Genomic DNA, 15607 nt, shown 5'->3' with positions numbered 1-15607 from the left:
TTATGAGCTTTAAACACACTACCTCTTGCCTCACTAAAGCCAACAAGACATTTTAATGCCTATTTTACAGATGAGAAACTGAAAATCAGAGGAGATACTGGTCACATAGTTAGTACTTAGTAACATGAGAATTTGAACCAAATTCTGATTGGTGGCAAATAATGCATTCTTTCTTAAAAACATCAAGATATCATTTCAGTTGCAAAAATGACCTTTGTTCAAATACAGAAAGCTCTCTGAAGGTAGTAACTGTGATTACTCAGTATTCTCCATATAGCATCTGTGAGATAACACTGTTAAAGAATTCTTTAGAGAGTGACTAGAAAATACCTTTTTTGGCCTCTTCTAATTTTTGCAAAGCAAATCGAGCAGCACCTCGTCTGGAATAAGCCTTTGTATAACTTCTATTCAAGGCAACTGCTAAATTACAGTCAGACTCAGCAACAGCAAATCTGCAATTTAAAAACATTAAAATAAATAAAGTTAATAAAACTAATTTACTAAACCAAAACTTCAAAATTTGTTTCTGAAATCCTTGAAAAGAGAATTTACTTACCCACTGAAGGCATTTTTCCCACCTGCTTTTAGTTAATTAAGCATAATAAAAGCAATACTGCCATTCCTCAAAGATATTGTGGGTTTGATTCTAGACCACCACAAGAAAGTAAATGTCACAATAAAGCTAGTCACACAAATTTTTTGGTTTTCCAGTGCATACAAAAGTTTTATTTACACTATACTGTAATCTAATAAGTGTGCAAAAGCTTTATGTCTAAATAACAATGTATATACCTTAATTAAAAAACTTTATTGCTAAAAAATGCTAATAATTATCTGAGTCTTTAGTGAATATTTATCTTTGTGCTGTTGGACGATCTTGCCTTGATGTTGATGGCTGCTGACCGATCACGGTGGTGGTGGTAGCATGTGATGCTATTTGATAGCATTTACATAACAGAACTTCTTTCAATATTGGAGTCAATCCTCTCAAACTCTGCCACTTTATCAACTAAGTTTATATAATGTTCTAAATCTTCGGTTGTCATTTCAAAAACGTTCACGGCACCTTCACCAGGAATAAATTCTATCTCAAGAAACCACTTTCTTTGCTCATCCATAAGAATCAACTGACCATCCATTCAAGTTTGAATACAAGATTGCAGCAATTCGGTGACATCTTCCTCCGCTAAAATCTTGAACCCCTCAAAGTCATCCATAAGAGTTGAAATCAACTTCTTCCAAACTCCTGTTAACACTGATATTTTGACCTCCTCCCATGAATTATGGACATTCTTAATGGCATCTAATAGTTAATCCTTTCCAGGTTTCAATCTACTTTGTCCAGATCCACTAGAGGAATCACGATCTATGACAGCTATAGCCTGTGAAATGTATTTCTTAAATAACAAGAATTGAAATTGAAAATGACTCTTTGATCCATGGGCTGCAGAATGGATATTGTGTTAGGAGGCATGAAAACAACATTCATGTCCTTGTACATCTCCATCAGAGATCTTGGGTGAGTAGGTGCACTGTCAGTACACTACTTTGAAATAAATCCTTTTTTTTTTTTTTTTTTTTTTTTTTTTGAGACAGAGTCTTGCTCTGTCGCCCAGGCTGGAGTGCAGTGGCACTATCTGGCTCACTGCAAGCTCTGCCTCCCGGGTTCACGCCATTCTCCTGCCTCAGCCTCCCAAGTAGCTTGGACTACAGGTGCCCGCCACCACGCCTGGCTAATTTTTTGTATTTTTAGTAGAGACAGGGTTTCACCGTGTTTGCCAGGATGGTCTCAATCTCCTGACCTCGTGATCTGCCCACCTCGGCCTCCCACAAATCTTTTTTTCTAAGCAGTAGGTCTCAACAGTTGGCTTAAAATGTTCAGTAAACCAGTTCATAAATAGATGTCATCCAGACTTTGTTGTTTTACTTATAGAGCACAGGCAGAGTAGATTTGGCATAATTCCTAAGGGCCCTAGGACTTTTGGAATGGTAAATGAGCACTATCTTCAACTTAAAGTCACCAGCTGCATTAGCCCCTAACAAGAGAGAGAATCAGACTGTCCTTTGAAGCCAGGCATTCTCTCTAGCTGTGAAAGCCCTAGATGGCACTGTCTTCTAACAGAAGGCTGTTTAGTCAACACTGAAAATGTGTGTGTTGTTTAACACAGTAACCTTCATCAATTACCTCAGCTAGATCTTCTGGATAACTTTCTGCAGGTTCTCCATCAGCACCTGCTGCTTCACCTTCCACTTTTATGTTATGGAGACAGCTTCTTTCCTTAAACCTCATGAACCAACTTCTGCTAGCTTTCAACTTTTCTTCTGCAGCTTTCTCACCTCTCTCAACCTTCACTAAATTGCAGAGCATTAGAGCCTTGCACTGGATTGGACTTTGGCTCAGGGGAATGTTGTGGCTGGTTTGATCTTCTATACAGACCAATAAAACCTTCTCCCCATCAACAATAAGCTTCTTTTGCTTTTAATTATTTGTGTTCATTGGAGTAGCCCTTTTAATTTCCTCAAGAACTTTTCCTTTGCATTCACATCTTGGCTAACTGGCACAAGAGGCCTAGCTTTCAGTCAGTCTTGGCTTTCGACATGCCGTCCTCACTAAGTTTAATCATTTCCAGCTTCCAATTTAAAGTAAGAGATCTGCAAGTCTTCCTTTCACTTGAATACTTATCCACTGTAGGGTTCTGTCTGTTTGTTTGTTTGCTTTGAGACAGAGCGTCACTCTCTCGCCCCGGCTGGAGTGCAGTGGCATGATCTCAACTCACTGCAACCTCTGCCTCCTGGGCTCAAGTGATTTTCCTGCCTCACCCTCCCGAGTAGCTGGGATTATAGGCATGCGTCACCACACCTGGCTAATTTTTTGTATTTTCAGTAGAGACAGGGTTTCACCATGTTGGCCAGGCTGGTCTCCAACTCCTGACCTCAAGTGATCCGCCTGCCTCAGCCTCCCAAATTGCTGGGATTACAGGTGTGAGCCACCATGCCTGGCCTCACTGTACGGTTATTAACTGGCCTAATTTCAATACTGTTGTGTCTCAGGGAATAGGGAAGCCCAAGGAGAAGGAGAGAGATGGGGGGTCGGGGGCAGCTGGTCAATGAAGCAGACAGAATGCACAACAACATATGGGTGTGCTTGATGGCTCCCCAAAACAATTACAATAGAAACATCAAAGATCCCTGATCAGAGATCACCATAACAGATACAATTATAATAAATCTGAAATACTGCAACAATTACCAAAACGTGACATAGAGACACAAAGTAAACACATGCTGTTGGACAAATGGCACCAATAGAGTTGCTTGACTTGCCTGATATAAGGTTGCCACAAACTTTCGTTTTGTAAAAACAGTATCTGTGGACGCAATAAAGCGACACACAATAAAACAAGGTATGCCTATAATTCCTAATGGTGAAACATTAGTAGCATTCCCTTTAATGCGAGAAACAAGAATGCCCATTATCACTGCTTTTTCTTGGTATTACATACAGGTCTTTACCAATGCAGTTCCACAAGAAAGAAACACAAGGACTAGAAACAAAGAAAAAGGCCTGAAATTATTCTCAAATGATAAGATGGTCCAAAAAGAAAACTCAAAACAATCTAGAGACATTGCTGGAAGTATTACAAGTTTAGTAAGGTGACTACGAGAGACCAACAAGAGACAAACAAACAAAACATCTAACAAAGACCTACCAAACACAGACGCAAAAAATTGTAAGACTGTTTTCAAAGACATTAATGACAATCTAAGTGGAGATATTTCACATTCATCTATAATAAAGTACAAAAACATACAATATGATTCTCTCCAGACTGATTTATAAATCTAATGCAATTCTAATCAAAATCCCAACAGGATATTTTAACGAATTTGGGAAGATGATTCTAAAAGTTATATTGATGAGTAAAAGTCCAAGAATACCCAAGACATTCCTGAATAATAAAAGGTAGGAGAATATGCAGTACACTAAATATTAAGACTTACAATTACAATGCTATAATAATTAAAGATAGTGTGGAATGGATGTAAGGACAGGCAACAGACCAGTGTAAAGAACAGAGATGAGAAAGTGATCTCGGCAAACATGACATATAACAATAGTAGCACGGCAGATCCACGGGGGAAAGTAGGGCTATTCCAAAAATAGAGCTGGAAAAACCTTCAGCATATGTGAAAACACCTAAATGTGAAAATTAAATCTTAAAAATGTTTAGAAGAAATTAGAGGAGACTATTAGGAACTCAAGCGGCAAACTATTTTTTTTGAACAAATCATTTTATAAAGTCCTAATCTTTTTAAAAAATCAAGAAGTTGAAATATATTAAAATTGAATGTTTCTATTCATTAAAATTCCATAAAGAAGATAAGCTACAAATTGAGAGAAGATAGTTATTATGGAAAAGACCAAAAGATTAGTTATCCAGAATAAAGAACTCTCAAAATAAATCAATAGGAAAAGCCCTAAAAAAAAAAAATGGCCAAACACCAAATAGGCATTTCACAGGGAAAAAAAAGAAAAAAAAAAAAGGAAAATATATAAGATGCTTAACCTTACTAATAGTTGAGAAATGAAAACCTTACTAATAGCTGAGAAATGCAAAATGTCATTTCAAAGACACAATGAAATGCCATTTTACACCCACCAGATTGAAAACAATTAAGAAGCCCAATTATATCAATGTTGGTAAGGGTAGGAAATAGGTATTATTATACACTGCTAATGAGAATGTAAACTCATCCATTTACCTTTGTAACAACTGTGTAACAACAAACTACCTTTGCCATCATCCTGTGAAGCTGAACATCTACACATTTTATGACCCAACACCAAGGAACATGTACAAAAATGTTCACAGCATTGCTGAAATAAGGAAAGAAAGGACAGAAGGTGGGCAATAGAAAGAAAGAGGGACAGAAGGAGGGAAGAAAGAGTGGGAGGGAGAGAGAAAAAGAAAGGAAGAAAGGAACGAACCAACAATCCAGCAACACAAGAATAGACACATAATGGTATATTTCTAAAAAGAAATTATCCTATATAACAGTTACAAAGAGAGCTCTAGAGCTATAAGCATCAAAACAAGAATGAATCATAAAAATATAATAAATAGGTGAGCCACAGAAAACTACACACAGTATGATATACTTTTAAGCTCAAAAATAAGCAAGATTATACTATATATTATTTAGGAACATATACATATATAATAAACCTTTTTTAAATCAAAAGGATGACAAATATATAATTCAAGACAGTGGTTAACTGGGAGGGAGGCAAGGGACAGGATACAGAAAGGAGCATCAAGGTAACTTCAAAAATAATGGTAATGTTCTGGTTCTTAAGTTGAGAGGGGTGCTTATATAGGCTTATTTTAAACTATTCTCTGTAATTTATGTATATGCTACATATATTGCAGATATCAAATATTATAAAATGTAAATATTCCCCTAATTTTTAGAGATTAATATCATGAGTTTCAAAGACATAAAAATGTTATTTAAATAGTAAAAACTCAGATACCAATAAAATTTGTATTTCCAAATAATTAAAACAGTAAGAATGTCTTCCTTGATGGTGTTTATCTTTTTAAAAAACCCCTATGATAGGTTGGTTACCTGCATGTGATAAGACAATACCACATTTATATTCTTCCACATTATTTACTTTAAAAGTCAGTATGACTTAAAGACAAACAAATGTCGAAACATATTTTAAGTTTTCCATAATAAATGTTCTCTAGATTAAATAGTGGATAAATGGTTTTTCAAAATGACAGGATATTAATTTCTAAAAATATCCAACTAACTTTTTTAGCTTTGTGAATTAGAAAAGAACACTATTACTAAATTTTTAGAGGAATACCTCAGTAAAGTGAGCTATGGGAACAAGGTTTTAGCACCAGATGTTTAAAATGGCTTAAACAAAATAATTCAATAAAAAGGAGTGAGCTATAAGAATTTACAGTTGAAAAGAAAATGCAATACATTTTCAATCTGTCCTCCACACTTTATTCCACACTTTTTTTTTTAATAAGTCTCCATATATACATAAGACATTCACATTCACACACATCACAGAAAGTCCTTACTTTTTCAGTCTAAAATACGCTGACGCTCTGTTCGTTGGCAACACGGGATCATATGGATCGGCATCCATGCCTTTTGTGTAGCAGTCAATTGCTTCATCATATTTTCCTTGTTTGAAGTATTTATTGCCCTGAAAGAAAAGAAAATTATATAAAATGATCTTTTTTACAAATTCTGAAATTCACTACAGTTGACCCTTGAACGACCCAGGTTTGAAGTGCATGGGTCCACTTAAATGTGGATTTTTTTCAATAAAAGTCTACACCAAGTGTGCCTGCCTCCCCTTCCACCTTTTCCACCTCTTCTGCCTCTGCCACCCGAGAGAGCAAGACCAACTCCTCCCCTTCCCCCTCCTCAGCCTACTCAATATGAAGATGACAAAGATGAAGACTTTAGATCCACTTCTACACAGTGAAATATATTTATATAAATAAATACACATTCTCTTCCTTAAAATGTTCTAATAACATTTTCTTTTCTCTAGCTTACTTTTTTGTAAGAATACAGTATATAATACATATAACGCATAAAATTTGTGCTAATCAACTATTTGTATTATCCATACTGCTTCCGGTCAACAGTAAGCTATTAGTAGTTAAGTTTTTGGGGAGTCAAAAGTTATATGCAGATTTTTTACTGCATGAGGCACTGACCCCACACTGTTCAAGGGTAACTGTACATGGTCACTGTATGGGTACAACCCAAGAGCCCAGGTAGAAAAATGAGTAAAATACCCAGCATTATACTCCTTATTGACAATGCCAACCTACAGAAATGAAACCAAAAAAAAGCATCAAGAGTTTAATCTGAAAAGAGTTCCACCTTTGTGAAAGTAATATAGCTGGTTTTATAATAATGAGGCATCCCTCAGGGAGATACTGAACATTCCAAAAAGTAACCAAAGATAGCCTTTGATACCCGGGAGTGGAATATAATATTTACGCCAAGAATCACACACTAATTTCAAGTTACTTCAATCTACTACTAAAAACACTGGACAACTCCAGGTACAGTCCAAGTATTTTACATAGAATAGTTCACTTACTACTCATAAGAACCCGTTGAGGTTGGTAATATTATCATTTTGCAGATGAGAAAACTGAAGTTCAGAAGTTTAAAGAACTTATCAGAGATTTGAACCCAGGTAATCTGGCTCCAGAGCATGTACTCCTAACCACCATGTTACAATGCCTCCAGAGAGGGATGTAGCCAAAAACAACTTAAAGTGTAAACACGTATTAAAACTATGCTCAAGAAACTTTAGGATCCACATCTCCTGCTTACATGAAAAAAAACAAAACCTAACTAATTAGTACCTTTTCTTTTAAAACAAGAGCCTTTTGTGAGTCTACATGAATCCCATCTTCTTCCGACTCTGATTCTTGAGACAGAGACTCATGGGTACTATCGTCTTTGTCAAGCTCATCAAGGATACTGTCCTAAAATCAAAAGATGGAAAACAGGGGTCATAATTATATGATTAGGAAAAAAAAGAAAAAAAGACATACTAAAAAAATACACTCAAATGAATGTAAATTGTTACAATCTAAGGACCTACAGCCTTACAAAGCAACCCAAATCTCTCATTGTTAAGATTATATCCAGAGAAAAAGATGCCTTAGCTTAGAAAACCAAGATCAAAACCAAAAATCTGACTTTGAACTCATAAAGCTAAGTCAACAGACTGTACAAATCACCCCTAAATCACAAACTATTAGCAGTTAGGTCTTATGGCTTAAAGGAAGTTTGCAAATAGCCCTAAACTAATATAATTAGCACCGAGTAGCAGAAAAAGTTTAAAAAAATTTTTTTTCTTATTTTAAAACAAAAAACTGCTATTTTAAAACGAACAAAAAAAGAGCACATTAACTCCTAATCTTCACAATAACCTATGAGGAAGGTATAATTACCCATGTTTTTCACTTGAGGGAACTGAAATTCAGAAGTTAGTTAACTCATTCAAGGTCACTCAGCTAGTAAGTGACCAAGTCTACTTCCTCCAAGAGCCCTCAATCGATATGTTATACTGTCTCTCGGTGTATTCCAAAATATAGCTACCTCTACTAAAGGAAAAATAAAAAATGTGCTAGTCCCACGATTCTCAATCTCTTTTGACTCACACTACTTTCATGATAATAAATAATTTCATAGACCTCCACCAGAATTTTCCTCTTATTTTTTATATGATAAAACAATGATTTTTAGTAAGATTTTATTTTTATTTTATTTTTGAGACAGCATCTGGCTCTGTTGCCTAGGCTGGAGTGCAGTAGTGTGATGTCAGCTTACTGCAACCTCCATCTCCCGGGCTCCAGCCATCTTCCCACCTCGCTCTCCCAAGTAACTGGGACTATAGGCATGCACCACCATGCGCAGCTAATTTTTTTATTTTTTGTAGAGACGGGCTTTTGCCATGTTGCCCAGGCTGGTCTGGATCCTAAGCCCAAGCAATCTGCCCGCCTCAGCCTCCCAAAGTGTTGGGATTACAGGCGTAAGCCACCGTGACGACCATTAGAGTTCATTAAAGCACATTTAAACACAAACTTTAATTATTATGTAAACAAAATTCTTTTTGCATTCAAACACTAAAGTTATTTACGTAGGAAAAAAATTGCTTATAAAAATAAAAAAATTATGCATAGTTTCATTAAATGAACATTGAAACATGGACTAAAATTTAGCTATGTGTTTTAGCATGAAGATTCTAGAAATACCACCAGCCTACCAACATTGCAGCCAGGATTATCCAACCCTGCTATGCTGACATGTATAGAAAACTAACAGCAGCAGAACACTAAAGCAGCTGCTCAGATCTGAACTAGAATGAAATGGGAATTAAACAACTATATCTTGTATACAGACACCAAAATGACAACTGCAAGCTATGCAGTACAATCTTGATGGCATTGTCCACATACAGCAGGAGCTCAATCAATATCTGTTGAATGAGTAAATGCCAGTGTAGAAAACATCTCTATAAGAAATCATCTGAGATGATGCCTTTCAGGAAAGGGCATTATAAGAAGACACCAACTGATGAAAAGGAACAGGCTATATAACAAAAAGTCACACACACAAAAAATGAAGACAGGCTACGTGAACTTGAGAATAAATTCTATTTTCAGAAAGTAGTTCCAACAGTGATAAATTCAAGACTCAAAATTTTACTTCTCTTATATTGGGACAATCCTGAAGCAGATGGCAAACTAAATAAAAGTCCCAGCGCTCTTTTAATTAGCCTTAGTTTTATTAAGAAAAATACCACACAAATAATTTGGAAAACTGTTTGACAGTATTTTCTAAAACTAAATGTATTTATAAACTATGACCCAGCAAATCCCCTCTAGGGTGCTTATATCCACCAAAAGACAAATACAAGAATGTTCACAGCAGGTTTATTCATCATAGCCCCAAACCGCCAACAATACAAAAGTATTATCAATAAGAGAATGGACACACAAATTGAGACATCCACACAATGGAATTCTGGTCAGCAATGAAAAAGCACTGCTGCTACTCACAATATGGATCTCATATAATGACAGCAAAAGAAGCCAAACTTAAATAATGCATACGGTATAATCATTTATATGAAATTCCAAAACTATCTACAGTGTAAGAGGTCAGAACAGTGGCTACTTTTCAGAGGTCATCTACTGAAAGGAAGGCCTCTGCGAGGCTGGAAATGTTCTTTTTTTTTTTTTTTTTTTTTTGAGACAGAGTCTCCCTCTGTGGCCCAGGCTGCAGTGCAGTGGTGTGATCTTGGCTCACTGCAACCTCCGCCTCCCGGGTTCAAGCCATTCTCGTGCCTCAGCCTCCCAGAATGTTCTGTATCTTGATCCAAACAGTGGTTTCACAGGTGTACACTTGAGTAAAAATTCAGGAAGATGCACACTTAAGATTTTTGGACTTGATGCACATTATACCTCAGTAAAAATGTTAAACAGAAAAATGCAAAGAAAATAATAAACAGAGAAATCAGACAGTGGTTACCTCTGGGAGTAGAGGGGAGAAAAGAACATGGGATTAGAAAGGAGCATACCAGTAGCTTCAATAATATTGGAAAAATTCTCTTTAAGTTAGATGGTAGGCTCATGTATTCATTTTATTACTATGCTTTAGAACATACATCTCTACATATTCTTTGGTATGAATCAAATATTACGTAATAAACACTTGTTTAAAAACTAAAGAGGAATACATATTCCAAATTCATCAGTTGGTTATCACATCCCCCAACATACATACCCCTAACCACATCAACCCTTAAAGTAGATCAGAGTGCAGAATAGGGCTGGCCAACAGGTTCTCTTTCACAGGCTGACACGACAGTGGCTGCTTGAAACACTGGTAAAGGGTTGTAAGGCAGAGCACTGATGGTGATTCTCCAAGTATGTTGTGTATCACATGTGGGAGATGGGAGGACACATATCTGCTATCCCAGTCTAGAAGGGTAAAGAAGCCCAACTTCCTAGGATCAAGATAGGCCTATGTTTATTGTCACACAGCCCCAGTCCTAAGACTAGACACAAAGGCATTCTCTTTTAGCACATTTCTACAGGTCCTTCAGTTTATGACAAAGACATCTGCACAGTCATTCTTTTCTGGGAGTATCTTAGAATTCTGACTGTTTAGGGGTTAGAGAAGGTGGCGTAGAGAGGAGCAGTATGACTATAAAGGGATGGCACAAAGGGAATCTTTGTGGTGGTGCCATATATCTGTATCTTAATTGCGGCTGGGTTATCCAAACCTACACATGGGATAAAATAACACAGAACCATACACACACTGTACCAATGTCAATTTCCTAGTTTTGATACTGTATACTACAGCTAAGAAAGATGTAACCACCAGAGGAAACTGGATGAAGAGTACACTGGATAAATAAATAGTAATAAGTAAACAGTAATTTTTGTAAAAAGAAAGAAAAAAGAATAAAATCCTGGCTGTTTTAGCCACCATTTGCTGAAAGAGGATTGCAGAAAAAAAAAATTATCTCATTAACTAAAGAGCTATGTAATTAAATGTTTATTCCACATAAAATCATGTATAAGAGAAAAACACAGGCCATAACTCTACATTATTTTTCACTTAACCCATGATTATCAACTAACTCCCAGAAAATTTTACTCAAATATTAAGAAGCAAATGACTAGATTAACTTACCACATCAAGTTTTGCCCATGCCTCATAATCATAAGATTTTATCCTGTTTTTTGTGTTTTCCTCTCTGGTTTTTTTGGAAGACTCTTTAGCTTTGCCTTTCTTCTTTTTCCTAAAATTCCCATTTCGAATAGGAGGTAAATTCTAAGGAGGGAAAAAAAACACAAAGTTGTGAGTATTACGCTCTGTTACTCTTTGTATAACTAGCTATGTTTAAAATTCTCACTATATTTTCTTCTAAGAATTTTTTAATTTTAAAGTGTTTAAAAAGACCAATTTACCACCTTCACTTATAATAATTATACTTTAAAAGTTTAATTCATACTTTGATGAGTGTTGAACATTGTTCAATCACAAGAAAAAAGTATTACCTAGAAATTCTAATTATACCTTTAATTTGCAATCCTAAATTCAAACTTCAAAAACGACCTATCTTCAGCCTTAGTACGATGAACCAGCAGTAGTGCAAAGACAAACTGAACTGCCTCCATATTATGTACAGTATGAAAAACCCAGCCATATTTAAATGCACTGTCTTAAGAAAAACTTTTGGTTGAACCTAGGTACTATCTGCATTTTTATGCCAATATAGTATGTTAATATATCATTAGTATATAACTACACATATTATTTTTATACACACACACCTCTACATATTTTATGATGCTAGTCATTTATTTACCTCTAAGTATTATCACATGATCATCCCTTCAGTAACTACTCACTAAGCCTTAAAATATGGTAATATATTTAATTATTACAAAGACTTTTTGAAAAGCAGAATTTCTAAAAACACTGACAGTGGACCGGGCACGGTGGCTCATGCCTGTAATCCCAGCACTTCGGCAGGCCGAGGTGGGTGGATCACTTGAGGTCAAGAGATCAAGACCATCCTGGACAACATGATGAGACCCCGTCTCTACTAAAAAAAAAAAATACAAAAAGTAGCTGGGCGTGGTGGTGCACGCCTGTAGTCCCAGTTACTCAGGAGGCTAAGGCAGGAGAACTGCTTGAACCCAGGAGGCGGAGGTTGCAGTGAGCCGAGATCGCGCCACTGCACTCCAGCCTGGTGACAGAGCAAGACTCCATCACAAAAAAAAAGAAAAGAAAATTGACAGTGAAGCAAGTCACTTCAATTTCAGTATTTTCACAAAACATTTTTAAAAGTTATGCTTTATTTTTATAAAATTAGTTTTGGTGGATCTTAATTACGAATTCTTAATTTACCTCTTCAGGAACACCATTCTGTCTTCTTAGTTCCATATCCTTTTGTTTAATGTCTTTTTCCCAGTTTTCTAAATCCCGCATAAAGTCTTGTAATTCTTCTGCATTTTGTTTCACTTGTAGTTGTAATTCGATTGCTTTATTTGCTGAAGTCATTATGGTCTGCAGAGTTTTGAACAACCAACCTCTGATAAGAATAGGCCTATTTGGTTTATTTTTCTGAAAGCTAGCTAATTATCTTTTACCACTTCATAAGTGGCCAAGATACATGGACAGAAGACAGCCAACTGAAGCTGAATAAAGAAAAATCAATATAATATTTTAAAAATAAATCAGTTGCTGAATAAACAAATGAAAAATAGACAAGTTGAAGCATCCTTGAAAGGCAACATTAAAGAAAGGTAATGGGGAGAAAAATCACTGAAATTATCAAGTAGCCTGTGGTAGCAGACAGGCTGCTCATCTCTGGAGTTGAGCGATTACCTCCTTTATTTCTTTTTCTTCCAACATTTAACTTCTACTATGTGAAAGGCCCTGAATCAAGATTTAGGGATGCAAAAACAAGACAAGGTCCCTTGTGCAGTGGAGAAGAAAAAAATATATAAAGCACTAGTAACAAAATATGTTAAGCAGGGTTTCTCAACCTTGGGACTACTGACATTTTGGGCCAAAAAATTTGTTTTAAGAGTGCTGTCCTGTGCATTGTAGGAGGGTTGGCAACATTTCTGTCCTCTACCAACTAGGTGCCAGGATTATCCCTTCCTCTCATGGATTGTGACAACGAAGAATCCCAGACACTGCCAAATGTTCCCTGAGAGGTAAAATAACCCCTGGTTGAGAACCCTGTGTCAGAGGTACATACAGATGCTATGGAACTGACTGCAAAAAATAGGCATGGATCAGATGGTAGGGTGGTGGTGTCAAGGAAGGAGTCCCCAGAGGTGTTGGAACTTTAGCTGGATTTCAAAGGGGCCCGCCAAGTGACTAACAGGGAGGAGTGGGCAGGCAGAGTGAGGAATTATGAGGGAGAATGAAGGAAAAGAAAATTAAAGAGGTGGACATGGGACAGACTTGAAATGGCAGGCCATGAGGTCTAACCTATATTCTGAAAGTTATGTGAAAATATCAAGGTAGTAAAATAAAAAGAACCTGATGACTGACTAGACTGAGGTGTTGGAGAACAGAGAAAGACTCAAACAGTGGCCTAGATTTCTGGCTTGGGACCCCGGTAAGATTACTGATGCCATTTTGAGTCAAGAAATACAATGTTAAAAGGAAAAGAGGCATCAAAGTTGGAGGGCAAACGGAAAGTCAGATTATTTGTTTGGGATATGCTGAATTTGAGTGCTAATGGGGCGAAGAGATACCCCATAGGTAGCTATGTAGGAATAGAGATAAATTCCGGTGTCACTAACAGAAAGGTAGAAGCTAGAATCAAGGATGTGGCCATGTTTAACCATTGTGACAACTGGGGAATGGGGTGAACCTGGAGAACACTAAACGGAGAAAGAGATGCCAAGGAAGAAAAAAGTAGGCAGTAGCACCTAGACAGTTGGGAGGAAAACCTAGAGTGTACTGTTACAGATGACAAAAAATGAGTTGAAGAAAGTGAGAGGTTAGCAGTGCCAAATGCCACAGAGGGAAAGAAAGTGCATTATATTTAGTCATAAAAAGACTATTCAGAGTTTTTGGTTTTTTTCTTTTTTTTTTTTTTTTTTTTTTTTTGAGACAGAGTCTTGCTCTGTCGCCCAGGCTGGAGTGCAGTGGCACAAACTCAGCTCACAGCAACCTCCACCTCCTAGGTTCAAGTGATTCTCCTGCCTCAGCCTCCCGAGCAGCTGGGATTACAGGTGCAGGCCACCACGCCCGGCTAATTTTTGTATTTTTTTTTTTTAGTAGAGACGGGGTTTCACCACGTTGGCCAGGCTGGTCTCGAACTCCTGACCTCAAGTGATCCGCCCGCCTCGGCCTCCCAAAGTGCTGGGATTACAGGCGTGAGCCACCGCGCCTGACCTCTATTTAGAGTTTCAATGAGATTTTTTTTAAAGGGTGGAAGGCCAACCGCAGGTGGCTCATGCCTGTAATCCCGGCACTTTGGGAGGCAGAGGTTGGGGGACAGGGGGAATAGCTTGGGCTCAGGAGTTCCTAGATCAGCCTGGGCAACACTTCGAGATCCCCATCTCTACTAAAAACACAAAAATTAGCCAGGCGTGGTGGAGGGTGCCTATAGTTCCAGCTACTCAGGAGGCTGAGGTGGGAGGATCGGGAGATCGAGGCCACAGTGGGCGGTGACGGGCCCACTACACTCCAGCCTGGGACAAAAAAAAAAGGAGGGGGGGAATGAAATGAGTTAAGTAAATGAGATTATATGGAGATTACAGTACATTTGCCTTTGATAATATAAGACTTGTTCTTGAGCATAGTCTGGGGAAAAAGCAACAAAGTAAAAGATATAGGAAAAAGGATGAGTGATGGGGCAAAATCTCCAAAAAGGTAGGAGAAGAGTCAAAGCTTTACGCGGAGGGAAGAGAAGTAAGGTGGGAGGGAGAGAGACGGAATTAGAAAAACATTTGTTTAGGACAGTGAAAAATACCTCACTAAGAAGGGACAGTTGCAGATGCAGATAGGTCTTCTGACTCGTAGCCTCAACAACTAAATTAGGTTTAAGCTTCTTTCAGGCAGTGTCCATGTTTGACCATATATGCACAACTCATTCAAAAACAAAACTAGTACAACGCTTTGTTGGGAACTCAAATAAATGAATAAAAGCGCAACAAGTCAGTGAGATGCTGACGGGGGTTAGATGCTTTTCCATTTCACCCATCACCGCTGCTGCTCGAGCAGGCCCAAAAACTCTCCCAGGGACCCTGCGATGGGGCGGGGGTGCGAGCCAGCAATCAAAAACTTCCAGCGCTGGGCGTATCACTTTCACACCCGCTGTCCCGGCGAACACTGCACACCCACGCCGCAAGGGGGCGGGCCCCACCTCGGTCTTTGCGGGAGGGCCGCTCTGCCTTCCCGAGCACTGCAAATCGCAGCAGGGTGGAGGGTCCGCCTGCAAAGCAAAGCGTGCAGGCCCGGGTTGCGGGGGCGAGCCCCTCCGGGAACGCGCGACCCG

The 15607-nt window shown here is 37.9% G+C and overlaps 1 protein-coding gene across 1 annotated transcript in view; it reads right to left on the bottom strand.

Annotated features, from left to right (window-relative positions):
• Positions 1 to 15607, bottom strand: part of RPAP3 (RNA polymerase II associated protein 3) — a 46394-nt gene that overhangs the window by 30479 nt on the left and 308 nt on the right. Inside the window, exons 2-6 of the mRNA XM_016923559.4 lie at positions 12493 to 12651; positions 11269 to 11409; positions 7419 to 7541; positions 6105 to 6232; positions 331 to 452 (exon numbers count right to left, since the gene is read on the bottom strand). Coding sequence (XP_016779048.3) covers positions 331 to 452; positions 6105 to 6232; positions 7419 to 7541; positions 11269 to 11409; positions 12493 to 12645 — 667 coding nt within the window. The 5' untranslated portion in view covers positions 12646 to 12651. The remainder of the gene's footprint in view (positions 1 to 330; positions 453 to 6104; positions 6233 to 7418; positions 7542 to 11268; positions 11410 to 12492; positions 12652 to 15607) is intronic.

The sequence above is a fragment of the Pan troglodytes genome, chromosome 10 (genome assembly GCF_028858775.2).
Source record: "Pan troglodytes isolate AG18354 chromosome 10, NHGRI_mPanTro3-v2.0_pri, whole genome shotgun sequence".
Taxonomy (NCBI): Eukaryota; Metazoa; Chordata; class Mammalia; order Primates; family Hominidae; genus Pan; species Pan troglodytes.
The sequence above is the reverse complement of the archived record's forward strand: the minus strand, read 5'-3'. Positions and strand labels throughout refer to the sequence as shown.